Source organism: Chelon labrosus (genome assembly GCF_963514085.1).
Source record: "Chelon labrosus genome assembly, chromosome: 19".
NCBI classification, from domain to species: domain Eukaryota; kingdom Metazoa; phylum Chordata; class Actinopteri; order Mugiliformes; family Mugilidae; genus Chelon; species Chelon labrosus.
In genome coordinates this window covers 14,633,170-14,647,534 of record NC_140352.1, presented here as the reverse complement: position 1 = coordinate 14,647,534, position 14,365 = coordinate 14,633,170, and the positions used below count along the sequence as shown (strand labels likewise).

The 14,365-nt window shown below is 45.9% G+C and overlaps 4 protein-coding genes across 7 annotated transcripts; all 4 read right to left on the bottom strand.

The window, feature by feature from the left end:
- Nucleotides 1–38: 38 nt before the first annotated feature.
- Nucleotides 39–1,015, bottom strand: LOC311504379 (uncharacterized protein). Its single transcript, XM_084567415.1, has 4 exons — nt 920–1,015; nt 637–696; nt 489–566; nt 39–390 (listed from the first exon to the last, which is right to left on the bottom strand). The coding sequence occupies exons 1-4, from the start codon at nt 972–974 to the stop codon at nt 122–124; spliced, it is 462 nt and encodes a 153-aa protein (XP_084423541.1). The 5' UTR covers nt 975–1,015; the 3' UTR covers nt 39–121.
- Nucleotides 1,016–2,583: 1,568 nt separating this feature from the next.
- Nucleotides 2,584–4,681, bottom strand: LOC311504773 (uncharacterized protein). Of its 4 annotated transcripts, none has more exons than XM_084568046.1 (6): nt 4,573–4,681; nt 4,290–4,349; nt 4,142–4,219; nt 3,322–4,043; nt 2,803–2,877; nt 2,584–2,769 (listed from the first exon to the last, which is right to left on the bottom strand). In XM_084568046.1, exons 1-6 carry the CDS (start codon nt 4,625–4,627, stop codon nt 2,656–2,658), a joined length of 1,104 nt encoding a protein of 367 aa, XP_084424172.1. In that variant the 5' UTR covers nt 4,628–4,681; the 3' UTR covers nt 2,584–2,655. The 4 variants fall into 4 exon arrangements, with proteins under 4 accessions (XP_084424172.1, XP_084424174.1, XP_084424173.1 ...); XM_084568048.1 differs by having other exon boundaries at nt 2,584–2,877; nt 3,322–3,456; nt 3,541–4,043; XM_084568047.1 differs by having other exon boundaries at nt 2,584–2,877; nt 3,322–3,825; nt 3,859–4,043.
- Nucleotides 4,682–7,776: 3,095 nt separating this feature from the next.
- LOC311504657 (uncharacterized protein) lies at nt 7,777–8,703 on the bottom strand. Its single transcript, XM_084567877.1, has 4 exons — nt 8,613–8,703; nt 8,330–8,389; nt 8,182–8,259; nt 7,777–8,083 (listed from the first exon to the last, which is right to left on the bottom strand). Exons 1-4 carry the CDS (start codon nt 8,665–8,667, stop codon nt 7,860–7,862), a joined length of 417 nt encoding a protein of 138 aa, XP_084424003.1. The 5' UTR covers nt 8,668–8,703; the 3' UTR covers nt 7,777–7,859.
- A 1,578-nt stretch (nt 8,704–10,281) lies between these two features.
- LOC311504615 (uncharacterized protein) lies at nt 10,282–11,717 on the bottom strand. The gene is made up of 5 exons (XM_084567811.1): nt 11,611–11,717; nt 11,328–11,387; nt 11,180–11,257; nt 10,864–11,081; nt 10,282–10,560 (listed from the first exon to the last, which is right to left on the bottom strand). The coding sequence occupies exons 1-5, from the start codon at nt 11,663–11,665 to the stop codon at nt 10,354–10,356; spliced, it is 618 nt and encodes a 205-aa protein (XP_084423937.1). The 5' UTR covers nt 11,666–11,717; the 3' UTR covers nt 10,282–10,353.
- Nucleotides 11,718–14,365: the final 2,648 nt, after the last annotated feature.

Sequence of the window (14,365 nt, the reverse complement as noted above, 5' to 3'; positions counted from 1 at the left end):
TACCTCAATTACATTAGCTCTGACATAAATAACACAAATACATGTCGAAACTTTTATTCAAAGCAGGTACATGCCAATATGTTTGATGCACTTCTGGCATGTGTGGCTTCTTAAAACCATTCTACGTCGCTGCCGCTGTGGCGTTGAGGTTGTGGACGTCGCTGGCCGCCGTGGCGTTGAGGTCGTGGACGAGGTTGCGGACGTCGCTGGCCGCCGTGGCGTTGAGGCCGTGGACGAGGTTGCGGACGTCGCTGGCCGCCGTGGCGTCGAGGCCGTGGACGTCGCTGGCCGCCAGGTCACTCTTAGACTTTGGATTCTCTGATTTGTTCTTCAGATGCATCAGTTTAATGTGGGCAACATATCTCATCCACTTCATTTTTTCCAGTTTTACTGAAAGAAAAACGGACGTTTCCATGCGGCCAGTGTGATGACAAAGGCTTCACAAGGATTTGCCATTTTGCTAAAAAGGTTTCACAGAAGATGCTCACCTTCTTCAGCATCCGAAAACCAGGACCATACTGACGTGAACACTGAAGCGGCCAATGTGGCGATACCAGTGGCCAGGTCTGGAAGACAGAAGATATGGAGTTAGCATTAAATAGTAGCACCTAAAGAGCTTGTCAGCAATGTCCTTACCTTTCTGCATGCTCTTCGGGTCATGTCTTTGATTTTTATCACCACCTGGCAAATAAGAACCTGCAGACAGTGCATTTTCTTTTAATAAAAAAAGAAAACTTTTTGTCCAACATATCACTTAATTTCTAGAGCTTAATGACTTTTCAGGAACTTTCCTACTTAAGCCAAAGCTTTCATTCACCCCAAAGATATTGACTAAATCCATACAACCCTAATCGTACATTTGCCTCATTTCTAGTTCACTCCCCATAACCTTCCAACAGATTTAAAGAACATACAAAACCTTTGGCAAGCAAAACAGTCAGCATGCAAACAACCAAGGCTCCAACAGCTCCCATTGTTCCAGTTGCCAAGTATGAATGCAACCATCATGCTGGGTTTAAAAAGCTCATCATGCAGGCTGCACAACTGTTGCTCATCACCACTAATTGGCTCTCTCTTGAAAGGAAGAGAGATCTGGTAGAGCATGGAATAGAAACGATCACTTTACTAAACTCCTTTGTATCCAGTTGATTGTACTTGATTTATCCGTCCCGACAAAAAATAAGCGTGAATCTAAGAAGAGGACGGCTGCAAACTATTAACAGGGTCTTAAAACAGGAATGGTTTCAGTGGTGCCTGGTCTCAGAAAAGTAAAGTTAATATTGATGGGAAAATAATTCCTGACTCATCGTGATTGGTGATCACTTAAACATTTGGTTAAATCAAATAGAAGAAAAACAACAGTAGAGTTCAGGACTATGTTTAATGGTGAAAGTAAGAGCATTTCCACACATGCAATGTGAAGGTAACTCAAGGGATTGGGACTGAACAGCTGTAAACCTTAAGAAAACCACTCATCAGTGAGGCTAACCCGAAAAAAAGGCTTCAATTTGCTAGGGAGCACAAAGATTGGACTCTGGAGCAATGGAAGAAGGTCATGTGGTCTGATGAGTCCAGATTTACCCTGTTCCAGAGTGATGGGGGCATCAGGGTAAGAAGAGAGGCAGATGAAGTGATGCACCCATCATGCCTAGTGTCTACTGTACAAGCCTGTGGGGGCAGTGCTATGATCTGGGGTTGCTGCAGTTGCTCAGGTCTAGGTTCAGCAACATTATGTGCCCAAAGAATGAGGTCAGCTGACTACCTGAATATACTGAATGACCAGGTTATTCCATCAATGGATTTTTTCTTCCCTGATGACACGGGTATATTCCAAGTTGACAATGCCAGGATTCATGGGGCTCAAATTGTGAAAGAGTGGTTCAGGGAGCATGAGACATCATTGTCAGACATGGATTGGCCACCAGAGTCCAGACCTTAACCCCATTGAGAATCTTTGGGATGTGCTGGAGAAGGCTTTGTGCAGTAGTCAGACTCTCCCATCATCAATACAAGATCTTGGTGAAAAATGAATGCAACACTGGATGGAAATAAATCTTGTGACACTGCAGAAACTTATCGAAACAATGGCACAGTGAATGCGTGCTGTAATCCAAGATATTAGAGTGCTTGACCTTTTTTATTTGGTGGCAACTTTATTTTTTAGCCAGGCAGTGTGTATGTGTGTGTATACACTCCTGATCACAATTTTAAGACCAGTTGAAAAATTGCAAGAATTTACATTTTGCACTGTTGGATCTTAAGGTTCTAAGTACTACTTAGTAAGTAGTGCTTCAAAATGCAAAAAGAAGAAATGGGAGTTTCATTCTACTTCCTCTCAATGTGACCATGACATGGACATAGTTGAGTCAGTGCGAGGTTTTAAGTCTAAAGGTGCCTCAACTTGACCAGGCTGCAGCCGGTGTGTAGCCTTTAGATGCCATCCTGGTCTCGCATATGCGACGCTGGCCGTTTGAATGATTTTCCCCTTAGAAACTTTAGACAACAGCCATATTCTGTGTTCAGACTGTCAAACAATTACCTCAATTACATTAGCTCTGAGATAAATAAACCACAAATACCAAATGTATGTCAAGACTTTTATTCAAAGCAGGTACATGCCAATATGTTTGATGCACTTCTGGCATGCGTGGTTTCTTAAAACCATTCTGCATCGCTGGCTGCCGTGGCGTTGAGGTTGTGGACCTGGACGTCGCTGGCCGCCGTGGCCTTGGGGACCTGGACGTCGCTGGCCGCCGTGGCCTTGGGGACCTGGACGTCGCTGGCCGCCGTGGCCTTGGGGACCTGGACGTCGTTGGCCGCCGTGGCTGCCGTGGCCTTGGGGACCTGGACGTCGCTGGCCGCCGTGGCCTTGGGGACCTGGACATCGCTGGCCGCCGTGGCCGCCGTGGCCGCCGTGGCCGCCGTGGCCTTGGGGACCTGGATGTCGCTGGCTGCCGTGGCCTTGGGGACCTGGACGTCGCTGGCCGCCGTGGCCGCCGTGGCCTTGGGGACCTGGACGTCGCTGGCCGCCGTGGCCGCCGTGGCCTTGGGGACCTGGACGTCGCTGGCCGCCGTGGCCGCCGTGGCCTTGGGGACCTGGACGTCGCTGGCCGCCGTGGCCGGCGTGGCCTTGGGGACCTGGACGTCGCTGGCCGCCGTGGCCGCCGTGGCCGCCGTGGCCGCCGTGGCCGCCGTGGCCGCCGTGGCCGCCGTGGCCGCCGTGGCCTTGGGGACCTGGACGTCGCTGGCCGCCGTGGCCGCCGTGGCCGCCGTGGCCGCCGTGGCCGCCGTGGCCGCCGTGGCCGCCGTGGCCTTGGGGACCTGGACGTCGCTGGCCGCCGTGGCCGCCGTGGCCGCCGTGGCCTTGGGGACCTGGACGTCGCTGGCCGCCGTGGCCGCCGTGGCCGCCGTGGCCTTGGGGACCTGGACGTCGCTGGCCGCCGTGGCCTTGGGGACCTGGACGTCGCTGGCCGCCGTGGCCGCCGTGGCCTTGGGGACCTGGACGTCGCTGGCCGCCGTGGCCGCCGTGGCCTTGGGGACCTGGACGTCGCTGGCCGCCGTGGCCTTGGGGACCTGGACGTCGCTGGCCGCCGTGGCCGCCGTGGCCTTGGGGACCTGGACGTCGCTGGCCGCCGTGGCCTTGGGGACCTGGACGTCGCTGGCCGCCGTGGCCGCCGTGGCCTTGGGGACCTGGACGTCGCTGGCCGCCGTGGCCGCCGTGGCCTTGGGGACCTGGACGTCGCTGGCCGCCGTGGCCGCCGTGGCCTTGGGGACCTGGACGTCGCTGGCCGCCGTGGCCGCCGTGGCCGCCGTGGCCTTGGGGACCTGGACGTCGCTGGCCGCCGTGGCCTTGGGGACCTGGACGTCGCTGGCCGCCGTGGCCGCCGTGGCCGCCGTGGCCTTGGGGACCTGGACGTCGCTGGCCGCCGTGGCGTTCAGGTTCAGGTCGTGGACGTCGCTGGCCGCCAGATCACTCTTAGACTTTAGATTCTCGGCTTTGCTCTTCGGATGCATCAGTTTAATGGGTTTGTTTTCCAGTTTTACTGAAAGAAAAATGGATGTTTCCATGTGGCTATTGTGATGACAAAGGCTTCACAAGGATTTGCCATTTTGCTAAAAAGGTTTCACAGAAGATGCTTACCTTCTTCAGCATCCGAAAGAAAGGACCCTATTGAGTTGATCAGTGCACCGATCCATGAGAAGACACCAGAATCCTCATCTAGAAGACAGAAGATATGGAGTTAGCATTAGATAGTAGCACCTAAAGAGCTTGTCAGCAATGTCCTTACCTTCCTGCTCGCTCTTCTGGTCATGTCTTAGATTTTTACCACCACCTGGCAAATAAGAACCTGCAGACAGTGCATTTTCTTTTAATAAAAATGGAAACTTTTCGTGCAACATAATCACTTAATTGCTAGAGCTTAATGACTTTTCAGGAACTTTCCTAGTTAAGCCAAAGCCTTCATTCACCCTATAGATATTGGCTGAATCCATACAACCCTAATCATACATTTTCCCCATTGCTAGTTTACTCCCCATAACCTTCCAACAGATTTAAAGAACATACAAAACCTTTGGCAAGCAAAACAGTCAGCATGCAAACAACCAAGGCCCCAACAGCTCCCATTGTTCCAGTTGCCAAGTATGAACGCAACCATCATGCTGGGTTTAAAAAGCTCATCACGCAGGCTGCACAACTGTTGCTCATCACCACTAATTGGCTCTCTCTTGAAAGGAAGAGAGATCTGGTAGAGCATGGAATAGAAACGATCACTTTATTAAACTCCTTTGTATCCAGTTGATTGTACTTGATTTATCCGTCCAGAGAAAAAGTAAGCGTGAATCTAAGAAGAGGGGGGCTGCTAAATATTAACAGGGTCTTAAAACAGGAATGGTTTCAGTGGTGCCTGTTCTCAGAAAAATAAAGTTAATATTAACGTGCGCTGCTTTTACTTACAGAATTAGTCTCTTATCTTGTGTACAGCTGCTGATTTCTAGAACTTGTTTAAGCCGCTGACAAAACTTAGGTGTTTATCATTGCAAAGGAGGCAAGGCAACAAGCGGACACTTGGCTAAAGTCACTTTTCTTTTCTGAAACTCATAGTAATGTATAAGACTTGTAATTTCTTGATTATTTCAGTGATTTGAATAGCTTACCATTAACCTGGGGTTAGGCACAAGGACAGGTTCTCACTGAACATTTTTATCATTTCACCCACTGGCTCTGAACCCAACTCTAATTCTCGTGACGTCAACTGTATCTAAGGCCATATTCCAAGGTAATGGATCAAACTGTCCTATTCAATATGGTGAAGCACATTTACACATTTTGAGTGAACTGAGGTGGTTATACTACACTTGAGTATTTCCACTTTAACTCAACTACATTTCAGATACAAATATTGTAGGTTTTACTCCACCGCTTTCATTTTACATGAAATCAATCTGTTCACTGCCATGTTAGGGGCTGCCAGGGTCCAACGCTAACATCAGGGTGCTAACATGCCCACAGTGGTGAAGGTAGCATGTTCTATAGATGTTTAGCAGGTGTTACGTTGACCACTTTCATAGCCTTAGTTTTAGTTGAAGAGAATGTGAGTAGTTCTGCAAAATAACTTAAGTTATTTGGTTAAGGATTAAATGGGAACCAAGCTTAATATAAATGCTGACATATTTCACAGATGTGTCGTTGGAAAACTGTCCTGCTCCACGGACAGGTTGAGGAGGTCGTTTGTCCCTCAGGTCATAAGACTCTACAGTGCCTCCCTGTGAGGAAGCAACTGGACTGTGGTCATTCATTCATTCATTCATTAATTCATTCATTCATTCATTCATTCATTCATCTTCTATAACTGCTTATTCCTGTTAAGGGTCGTGGGGTCTGCTTGAGCCTATCCCAGCTGTCATCGGGCGAGAGGCGGGGTACACCCTGGGCAGGTCGCCAGTCTATCACAGGGCTTGGTCATTAATGATACTACTATATAAGAGAAGCAAAAATATTCAAAACAACGATAAAAAGTGGTTAAACTTCTACAGAGACACGCAAGACGACTACAGATATGTGACAAAAGACTACAGAGAGGTTCAAAATATCGTCTCGGATTGGGGTAATAAGATTTTGACCTTGTAATTCCAAAATTTGTAGCAGTACACCGACTTTAGCAAACCTTTAAAACAACTCTGCGTTTGTGCATGTGTACAAAAGATTTGGATTTCTTTCAAATTCACTTTTTTTTAAAAAACAGATTAGAATGGATTGATATAATGTGAATAAAAAAAAATCCTAAATCCTATACACAATAATACTACAAGTTCTAACTTGGATTACACACAGATCCCTTCATTATCTGGCAACTTCCACTGAAAAGAATATTGTTGCAGAAAACCTGTTTGCTGAGTCTGCAACAATACTGCTTAATTGCACACTTCTTTTAATTTCAGATCCCTTTTAGTGAGCTTTAAAACGTCATACAACAAGAAGCCAGCAACAAAGAAAATGCAGTGCTATGTGGTTTCTACAGAAATACAATGTATAAATGAATAGCGACCCACAACAGACACACATCAAGGGGAGAAAAATATCCCCCAGTCACCACAAAGCTTAAATAATCGAAGAGTCCAGTTGTGGAAGAGACGATCCATTCTCCTGAAAAGGTCACGTCCACCTCAAAACAAAGGCATTGTGAGATTTGGTTCCATTTTAATGTGTAACACCAGGGATAGTGTGTAGAAGACATGCCTCCAGTACTTTTCAAGGCAGCGGCGAGGAATAAAGAGTGGTGGAGCCTGGAAGGAAGGATGGTCATCTTGATTGAATTTACAAGGGTGAACAGTGTGTTAAGTATTACTTTACTCTGGTTCAGCAGCGTACCGAATTTCTATTTAAATAAGTCCTTGTACTTCCTTATTTCAAGACTGTTGCACAAGATTCAAGATGTTTGTCATATGCACAGTTAGTAAAAACGGCGGTTTATGCCGACGCGACTTTTATAACAGGAGAGCCTTCCTGTCCTGAGTAGTACAGTTCCCAAACCACCCTGGGATTGAGATGTTGGCAACGCTTTCAATTGTTCTTCTCTGAAATCTTATTTTGGTCGACATGCCAAAAAACAATTTGTATTCTCTCATTTGCAGGAGTGAAACCAGTGACTTTTGCAGACTTGGAGAAGATAGACAACGTGGAGATGAGGAGGGGTGAAGCCAGCGGAAAACCTAGAGAAAAACTACTGACTGTGGAGGAAATGCTGCAGGTGGCTTGGACATGACTGAAGAAATGAAAGCGTTTACCGGTGAACACAGGACACTGAGTAATAACAGTATCAGTGGGGACCATATTACTTACAGCAATATGCACAGAATAGAAACGGTATTATGAAGTGCCAAATGTGTACTTAATTCATGTTGTAACCTTGGCACATGTTAGAAACTAGATGCTTACCTTTATAAAAAAAAAAATAAATAAACAATTTGAAGGCTGAAATATTTGTATGCAAGATGTTTTACCATCTTGCATATCTTTTGTAGAAAATAAAACTTGACTATCCTTTTGTCTTTGAACATCATTTCTTGTAATCAGTGGTTTCTCACCTTAGACAAGGCTACTTAACATGTTAGCATTAAACTTTCTAAATACTGCATGTGCAAGGACTTTCATACCCCTGCCACATCATGTGTTTGAATGTTTTCCCTTAGAAACTTTAGAGAACAGCAATATTCCATGTTCAGACTTCCAAACAATTACCTCAATTACATTAGCTCTGACATAAATAACACAAATACATGTCGAAACTTTTATTCAAAGCAGGTACATGCCAATATGTTTGATGCACTTCTGGCATGTGTGGCTTCTTAAAACCATTCTACGTCGCTGCCGCTATGGCGTTGAGGTTGTGGACGTCGCTGGCCGCCGTGGCGTTGAGGCCGTGGACGAGGTTGCGGACGTCGCTGGCCGCCGTGGCGTCGAGGCCGTGGACGTCGCTGGCCGCCAGGTCACTCTTAGACTTTGGATTCTCTGATTTGTTCTTCAGATGCATCAGTTTAATGTGGGCAACATATCTCATCCACTTCATTTTTTCCAGTTTTACTGAAAGAAAAACGGACGTTTCCATGCGGCCAGTGTGATGACAAAGGCTTCACAAGGATTTGCCATTTTGCTAAAAAGGTTTCACAGAAGATGCTCACCTTCTTCAGCATCCGAAAACCAGGACCATACTGACGTGAACACTGAAGCGGCCAATGTGGCGATACCAGTGGCCAGGTCTGGAAGACAGAAGATATGGAGTTAGCATTAAATAGTAGCACCTAAAGAGCTTGTCAGCAATGTCCTTACCTTTCTGCATGCTCTTCGGGTCATGTCTTTGATTTTTATCACCACCTGGCAAATAAGAACCTGCAGACAGTGCATTTTCTTTTAATAAAAAAAGAAAACTTTTTGTCCAACATATCACTTAATTTCTAGAGCTTAATGACTTTTCAGGAACTTTCCTACTTAAGCCAAAGCTTTCATTCACCCCAAAGATATTGGCTGAATCCATACAACCCTAATCGTACATTTGCCTCATTTCTAGTTCACTCCCCATAACCTTCCAACAGATTTAAAGAACATACAAAACCTTTGGCAAGCAAAACAGTCAGCATGCAAACAACCAAGGCTCCAACAGCTCCCATTGTTCCAGTTGCCAAGTATGAATGCAACCATCATGCTGGGTTTAAAAAGCTCATCATGCATGCTGCACAACTGTTGCTCATCACCACTAATTGGCTCTCTCTTGAAAGGAAGAGAGATCTGGTAGAGCATGGAATAGAAACGATCACTTTACTAAACTCCTTTGTATCCAGTTGATTGTACTTGATTTATCCGTCCCGACAAAAAATAAGCGTGAATCTAAGAAGAGGACGGCTGCAAACTATTAACAGGGTCTTAAAACAGGAATGGTTTCAGTGGTGCCTGGTCTCAGAAAAGTAAAGTTAATATTGATGGGAAAATAATTCCTGACTCATCGTGATTGGTGATCACTTAAACATTTGGTTAAATCAAATAGAAGAAAAACAACAGTAGAGTTCAGGACTATGTTTAATGGTGAAAGTAAGAGCATTTCCACACATGCAATGTGAAGGTAACTCAAGGGATTGGGACTGAACAGCTGTAAACCTTAAGAAAACCACTCATCAGTGAGGCTAACCCGAAAAAAAGGCTTCAATTTGCTAGGGAGCACAAAGATTGGACTCTGGAGCAATGGAAGAAGGTCATGTGGTCTGATGAGTCCAGATTTACCCTGTTCCAGAGTGATGGGGGCATCAGGGTAAGAAGAGAGGCAGATGAAGTGATGCACCCATCATGCCTAGTGTCTACTGTACAAGCCTGTGGGGGCAGTGCTATGATCTGGGGTTGCTGCAGTTGCTCAGGTCTAGGTTCAGCAACATTATGTGCCCAAAGAATGAGGTCAGCTGACTACCTGAATATACTGAATGACCAGGTTATTCCATCAATGGATTTTTTCTTCCCTGATGACACGGGTATATTCCAAGTTGACAATGCCAGGATTCATGGGGCTCAAATTGTGAAAGAGTGGTTCAGGGAGCATGAGACATCATTGTCAGACATGGATTGGCCACCACAGAGTCCAGACCTTAACCCCATTGAGAATCTTTGGGATGTGCTGGAGAAGGCTTTGTGCAGTGGTCGGACTCTCCCATCATCAATACAAGATCTTGGTGAAAAATGAATGCAACACTGGATGGAAATAAATCTTGTGACACTGCAGAAACTTATCGAAACAATGGCACAGTGAATGCGTGCTGTAATCCAAGATATTTGAGTGCTTGACCTTTTTTATTTGGTGGCAACTTTATTTTTTAGCCAGGCAGTGTGTATGTGTGTGTATACACTCCTGATCACAATTTTAAGACCAGTTGAAAAATTGCAAGAATTTACATTTTGCACTGTTGGATCTTAAGAAGGTTCTAAGTACTACTTAGTAAGTAGTGCTTCAAAATGCAAAAAGAAGAAATGGGAGTTTCATTCTACTTCCTCTCAATGTGACCATGACATGGACATAGTTGAGTCAGTGCGAGGTTTTAAGTCTAAAGGTGCCTCAACTTGACCAGGCTGCAGCCAGTGTGTAGCCTTTAGATGCCATCCTGGTCTCGCATATGCGACGCTGGCCGTTTGAATGATTTTCCCCTTAGAAACTTTAGACAACAGCCATATTCTGTGTTCAGACTGTCAAACAATTACCTCAATTACATTAGCTCTGAGATAAATAAACCACAAATACCAAATGTATGTCAAGACTTTTATTCAAAGCAGGTACATGCCAATATGTTTGATGCACTTCTGGCATGCGTGGTTTCTTAAAACCATTCTGCATCGCTGGCTGCCGTGGCGTTGAGGTTGTGGACCTGGACGTCGCTGGCCGCCGTGGCCGCCGTGGCCTTGGGGACCTGGACGTCGCTGGCCGCCGTGGCCGCCGTGGCCTTGGGGACCTGGACGTCGCTGGCTGCCGTGGCCTTGGGGACCTGGACGTCGCTGGCCGCCGTGGCTGCCGTGGCCTTGGGGACCTGGACGTCGCTGGCCGCCGTGGCCGCCGTGGCCTTGGGGACCTGGACGTCGCTGGCCGCCGTGGCCGCCGTGGCCTTGGGGACCTGGACGTCGCTGGCCGCCGTGGCCGCCGTGGCCTTGGGGACCTGGACGTCGCTGGCCGCCGTGGCCGCCGTGGCCTTGGGGACCTGGACGTCGCTGGCCGCCGTGGCCGCCGTGGCCTTGGGGACCTGGACGTCGCTGGCCGCCGTGGCCGCCGTGGCCTTGGGGACCTGGACGTCGCTGGCCGCCGTGGCCGCCGTGGCCGCCGTGGCCTTGGGGACCTGGACGTCGCTGGCCGCCGTGGCCTTGGGGACCTGGACGTCGCTGGCCGCCGTGGCCGCCGTGGCCGCCGTGGCCTTGGGGACCTGGACGTCGCTGGCCGCCGTGGCGTTCAGGTTCAGGTCGTGGACGTCGCTGGCCGCCAGATCACTCTTAGACTTTAGATTCTCGGCTTTGCTCTTCGGATGCATCAGTTTAATGGGTTTGTTTTCCAGTTTTACTGAAAGAAAAATGGATGTTTCCATGTGGCTATTGTGATGACAAAGGCTTCACAAGGATTTGCCATTTTGCTAAAAAGGTTTCACAGAAGATGCTTACCTTCTTCAGCATCCGAAAGAAAGGACCCTATTGAGTTGATCAGTGCACCGATCCATGAGAAGACACCAGAATCCTCATCTAGAAGACAGAAGATATGGAGTTAGCATTAGATAGTAGCACCTAAAGAGCTTGTCAGCAATGTCCTTACCTTCCTGCTCGCTCTTCTGGTCATGTCTTAGATTTTTACCACCACCTGGCAAATAAGAACCTGCAGACAGTGCATTTTCTTTTAATAAAAATGGAAACTTTTCGTGCAACATAATCACTTAATTGCTAGAGCTTAATGACTTTTCAGGAACTTTCCTAGTTAAGCCAAAGCCTTCATTCACCCTATAGATATTGGCTGAATCCATACAACCCTAATCATACATTTTCCCCATTGCTAGTTTACTCCCCATAACCTTCCAACAGATTTAAAGAACATACAAAACCTTTGGCAAGCAAAACAGTCAGCATGCAAACAACCAAGGCCCCAACAGCTCCCATTGTTCCAGTTGCCAAGTATGAACGCAACCATCATGCTGGGTTTAAAAAGCTCATCACGCAGGCTGCACAACTGTTGCTCATCACCACTAATTGGCTCTCTCTTGAAAGGAAGAGAGATCTGGTAGAGCATGGAATAGAAACGATCACTTTACTAAACTCCTTTGTATCCAGTTGATTGTACTTGATTTATCCGTCCAGAGAAAAAGTAAGCGTGAATCTAAGAAGAGGGGGGCTGCTAAATATTAACAGGGTCTTAAAACAGGAATGGTTTCAGTGGTGCCTGTTCTCAGAAAAATAAAGTTAATATTAACGTGCGCTGCTTTTACTTACAGAATTAGTCTCTTATCTTGTGTACAGCTGCTGATTTCTAGAACTTGTTTAAGCCGCTGACAAAACTTAGGTGTTTATCATTGCAAAGGAGGCAAGGCAACAAGCGGACACTTGGCTAAAGTCACTTTTCTTTTCTGAAACTCATAGTAATGTATAAGACTTGTAATTTCTTGATTATTTCAGTGATTTGAATAGCTTACCATTAACCTGGGGTTAGGCACAAGGACAGGTTCTCACTGAACATTTTTATCATTTCACCCACTGGCTCTGAACCCAACTCTAATTCTCGTGACGTCAACTGTATCTAAGGCCATATTCCAAGGTAATGGATCAAACTGTCCTATTCAATATGGTGAAGCACATTTACACATTTTGAGTGAACTGAGGTGGTTATACTACACTTGAGTATTTCCACTTTAACTCAACTACATTTCAGATACAAATATTGTAGGTTTTACTCCACCGCTTTCATTTTACATGAAATCAATCTGTTCACTGCCATGTTAGGGGCTGCCAGGGTCCAACGCTAACATCAGGGTGCTAACATGCCCACAGTGGTGAAGGTAGCATGTTCTATAGATGTTTAGCAGGTGTTACGTTGACCACTTTCATAGCCTTAGTTTTAGTTGAAGAGAATGTGAGTAGTTCTGCAAAATAACTTAAGTTATTTGGTTAAGGATTAAATGGGAACCAAGCTTAATATAAATGCTGACATATTTCACAGATGTGTCGTTGGAAAACTGTCCTGCTCCACGGACAGGTTGAGGAGGTCGTTTGTCCCTCAGGTCATAAGACTCTACAGTGCCTCCCTGTGAGGAAGCAACTGGACTGTGGTCATTCATTCATTCATTCATTAATTCATTCATTCATTCATTCATTCATTCATCTTCTATAACTGCTTATTCCTGTTAAGGGTCGTGGGGTCTGCTTGAGCCTATCCCAGCTGTCATCGGGCGAGAGGCGGGGTACACCCTGGGCAGGTCGCCAGTCTATCACAGGGCTTGGTCATTAATGATACTACTATATAAGAGAAGCAAAAATATTCAAAACAACGATAAAAAGTGGTTAAACTTCTACAGAGACACGCAAGACGACTACAGATATGTGACAAAAGACTACAGAGAGGTTCAAAATATCGTCTCGGATTGGGGTAATAAGATTTTGACCTTGTAATTCCAAAATTTGTAGCAGTACACCGACTTTAGCAAACCTTTAAAACAACTCTGCGTTTGTGCATGTGTACAAAAGATTTGGATTTCTTTCAAATTCACTTTTTTTTAAAAAACAGATTAGAATGGATTGATATAATGTGAATAAAAAAAAATCCTAAATCCTATACACAATAATACTACAAGTTCTAACTTGGATTACACACAGATCCCTTCATTATCTGGCAACTTCCACTGAAAAGAATATTGTTGCAGAAAACCTGTTTGCTGAGTCTGCAACAATACTGCTTAATTGCACACTTCTTTTAATTTCAGATCCCTTTTAGTGAGCTTTAAAACGTCATACAACAAGAAGCCAGCAACAAAGAAAATGCAGTGCTATGTGGTTTCTACAGAAATACAATGTATAAATGAATAGCGACCCACAACAGACACACATCAAGGGGAGAAAAATATCCCCCAGTCACCACAAAGCTTAAATAATCGAAGAGTCCAGTTGTGGAAGAGACGATCCATTCTCCTGAAAAGGTCACGTCCACCTCAAAACAAAGGCATTGTGAGATTTGGTTCCATTTTAATGTGTAACACCAGGGATAGTGTGTAGAAGACATGCCTCCAGTACTTTTCAAGGCAGCGGCGAGGAATAAAGAGTGGTGGAGCCTGGAAGGAAGGATGGTCATCTTGATTGAATTTACAAGGGTGAACAGTGTGTTAAGTATTACTTTACTCTGGTTCAGCAGCGTACCGAATTTCTATTTAAATAAGTCCTTGTACTTCCTTATTTCAAGACTGTTGCACAAGATTCAAGATGTTTGTCATATGCACAGTTAGTAAAAACGGCGGTTTATGCCGACGCGACTTTTATAACAGGAGAGCCTTCCTGTCCTGAGTAGTACAGTTCCCAAACCACCCTGGGATTGAGATGTTGGCAACGCTTTCAATTGTTCTTCTCTGAAATCTTATTTTGGTCGACATGCCAAAAAACAATTTGTATTCTCTCATTTGCAGGAGTGAAACCAGTGACTTTTGCAGACTTGGAGAAGATAGACAACGTGGAGATGAGGAGGGGTGAAGCCAGCGGAAAACCTAGAGAAAAACTACTGACTGTGGAGGAAATGCTGCAGGTGGCTTGGACATGACTGAAGAAATGAAAGCGTTTACCGGTGAACACAGGACACTGAGTAATAACAGTATCAGTGGG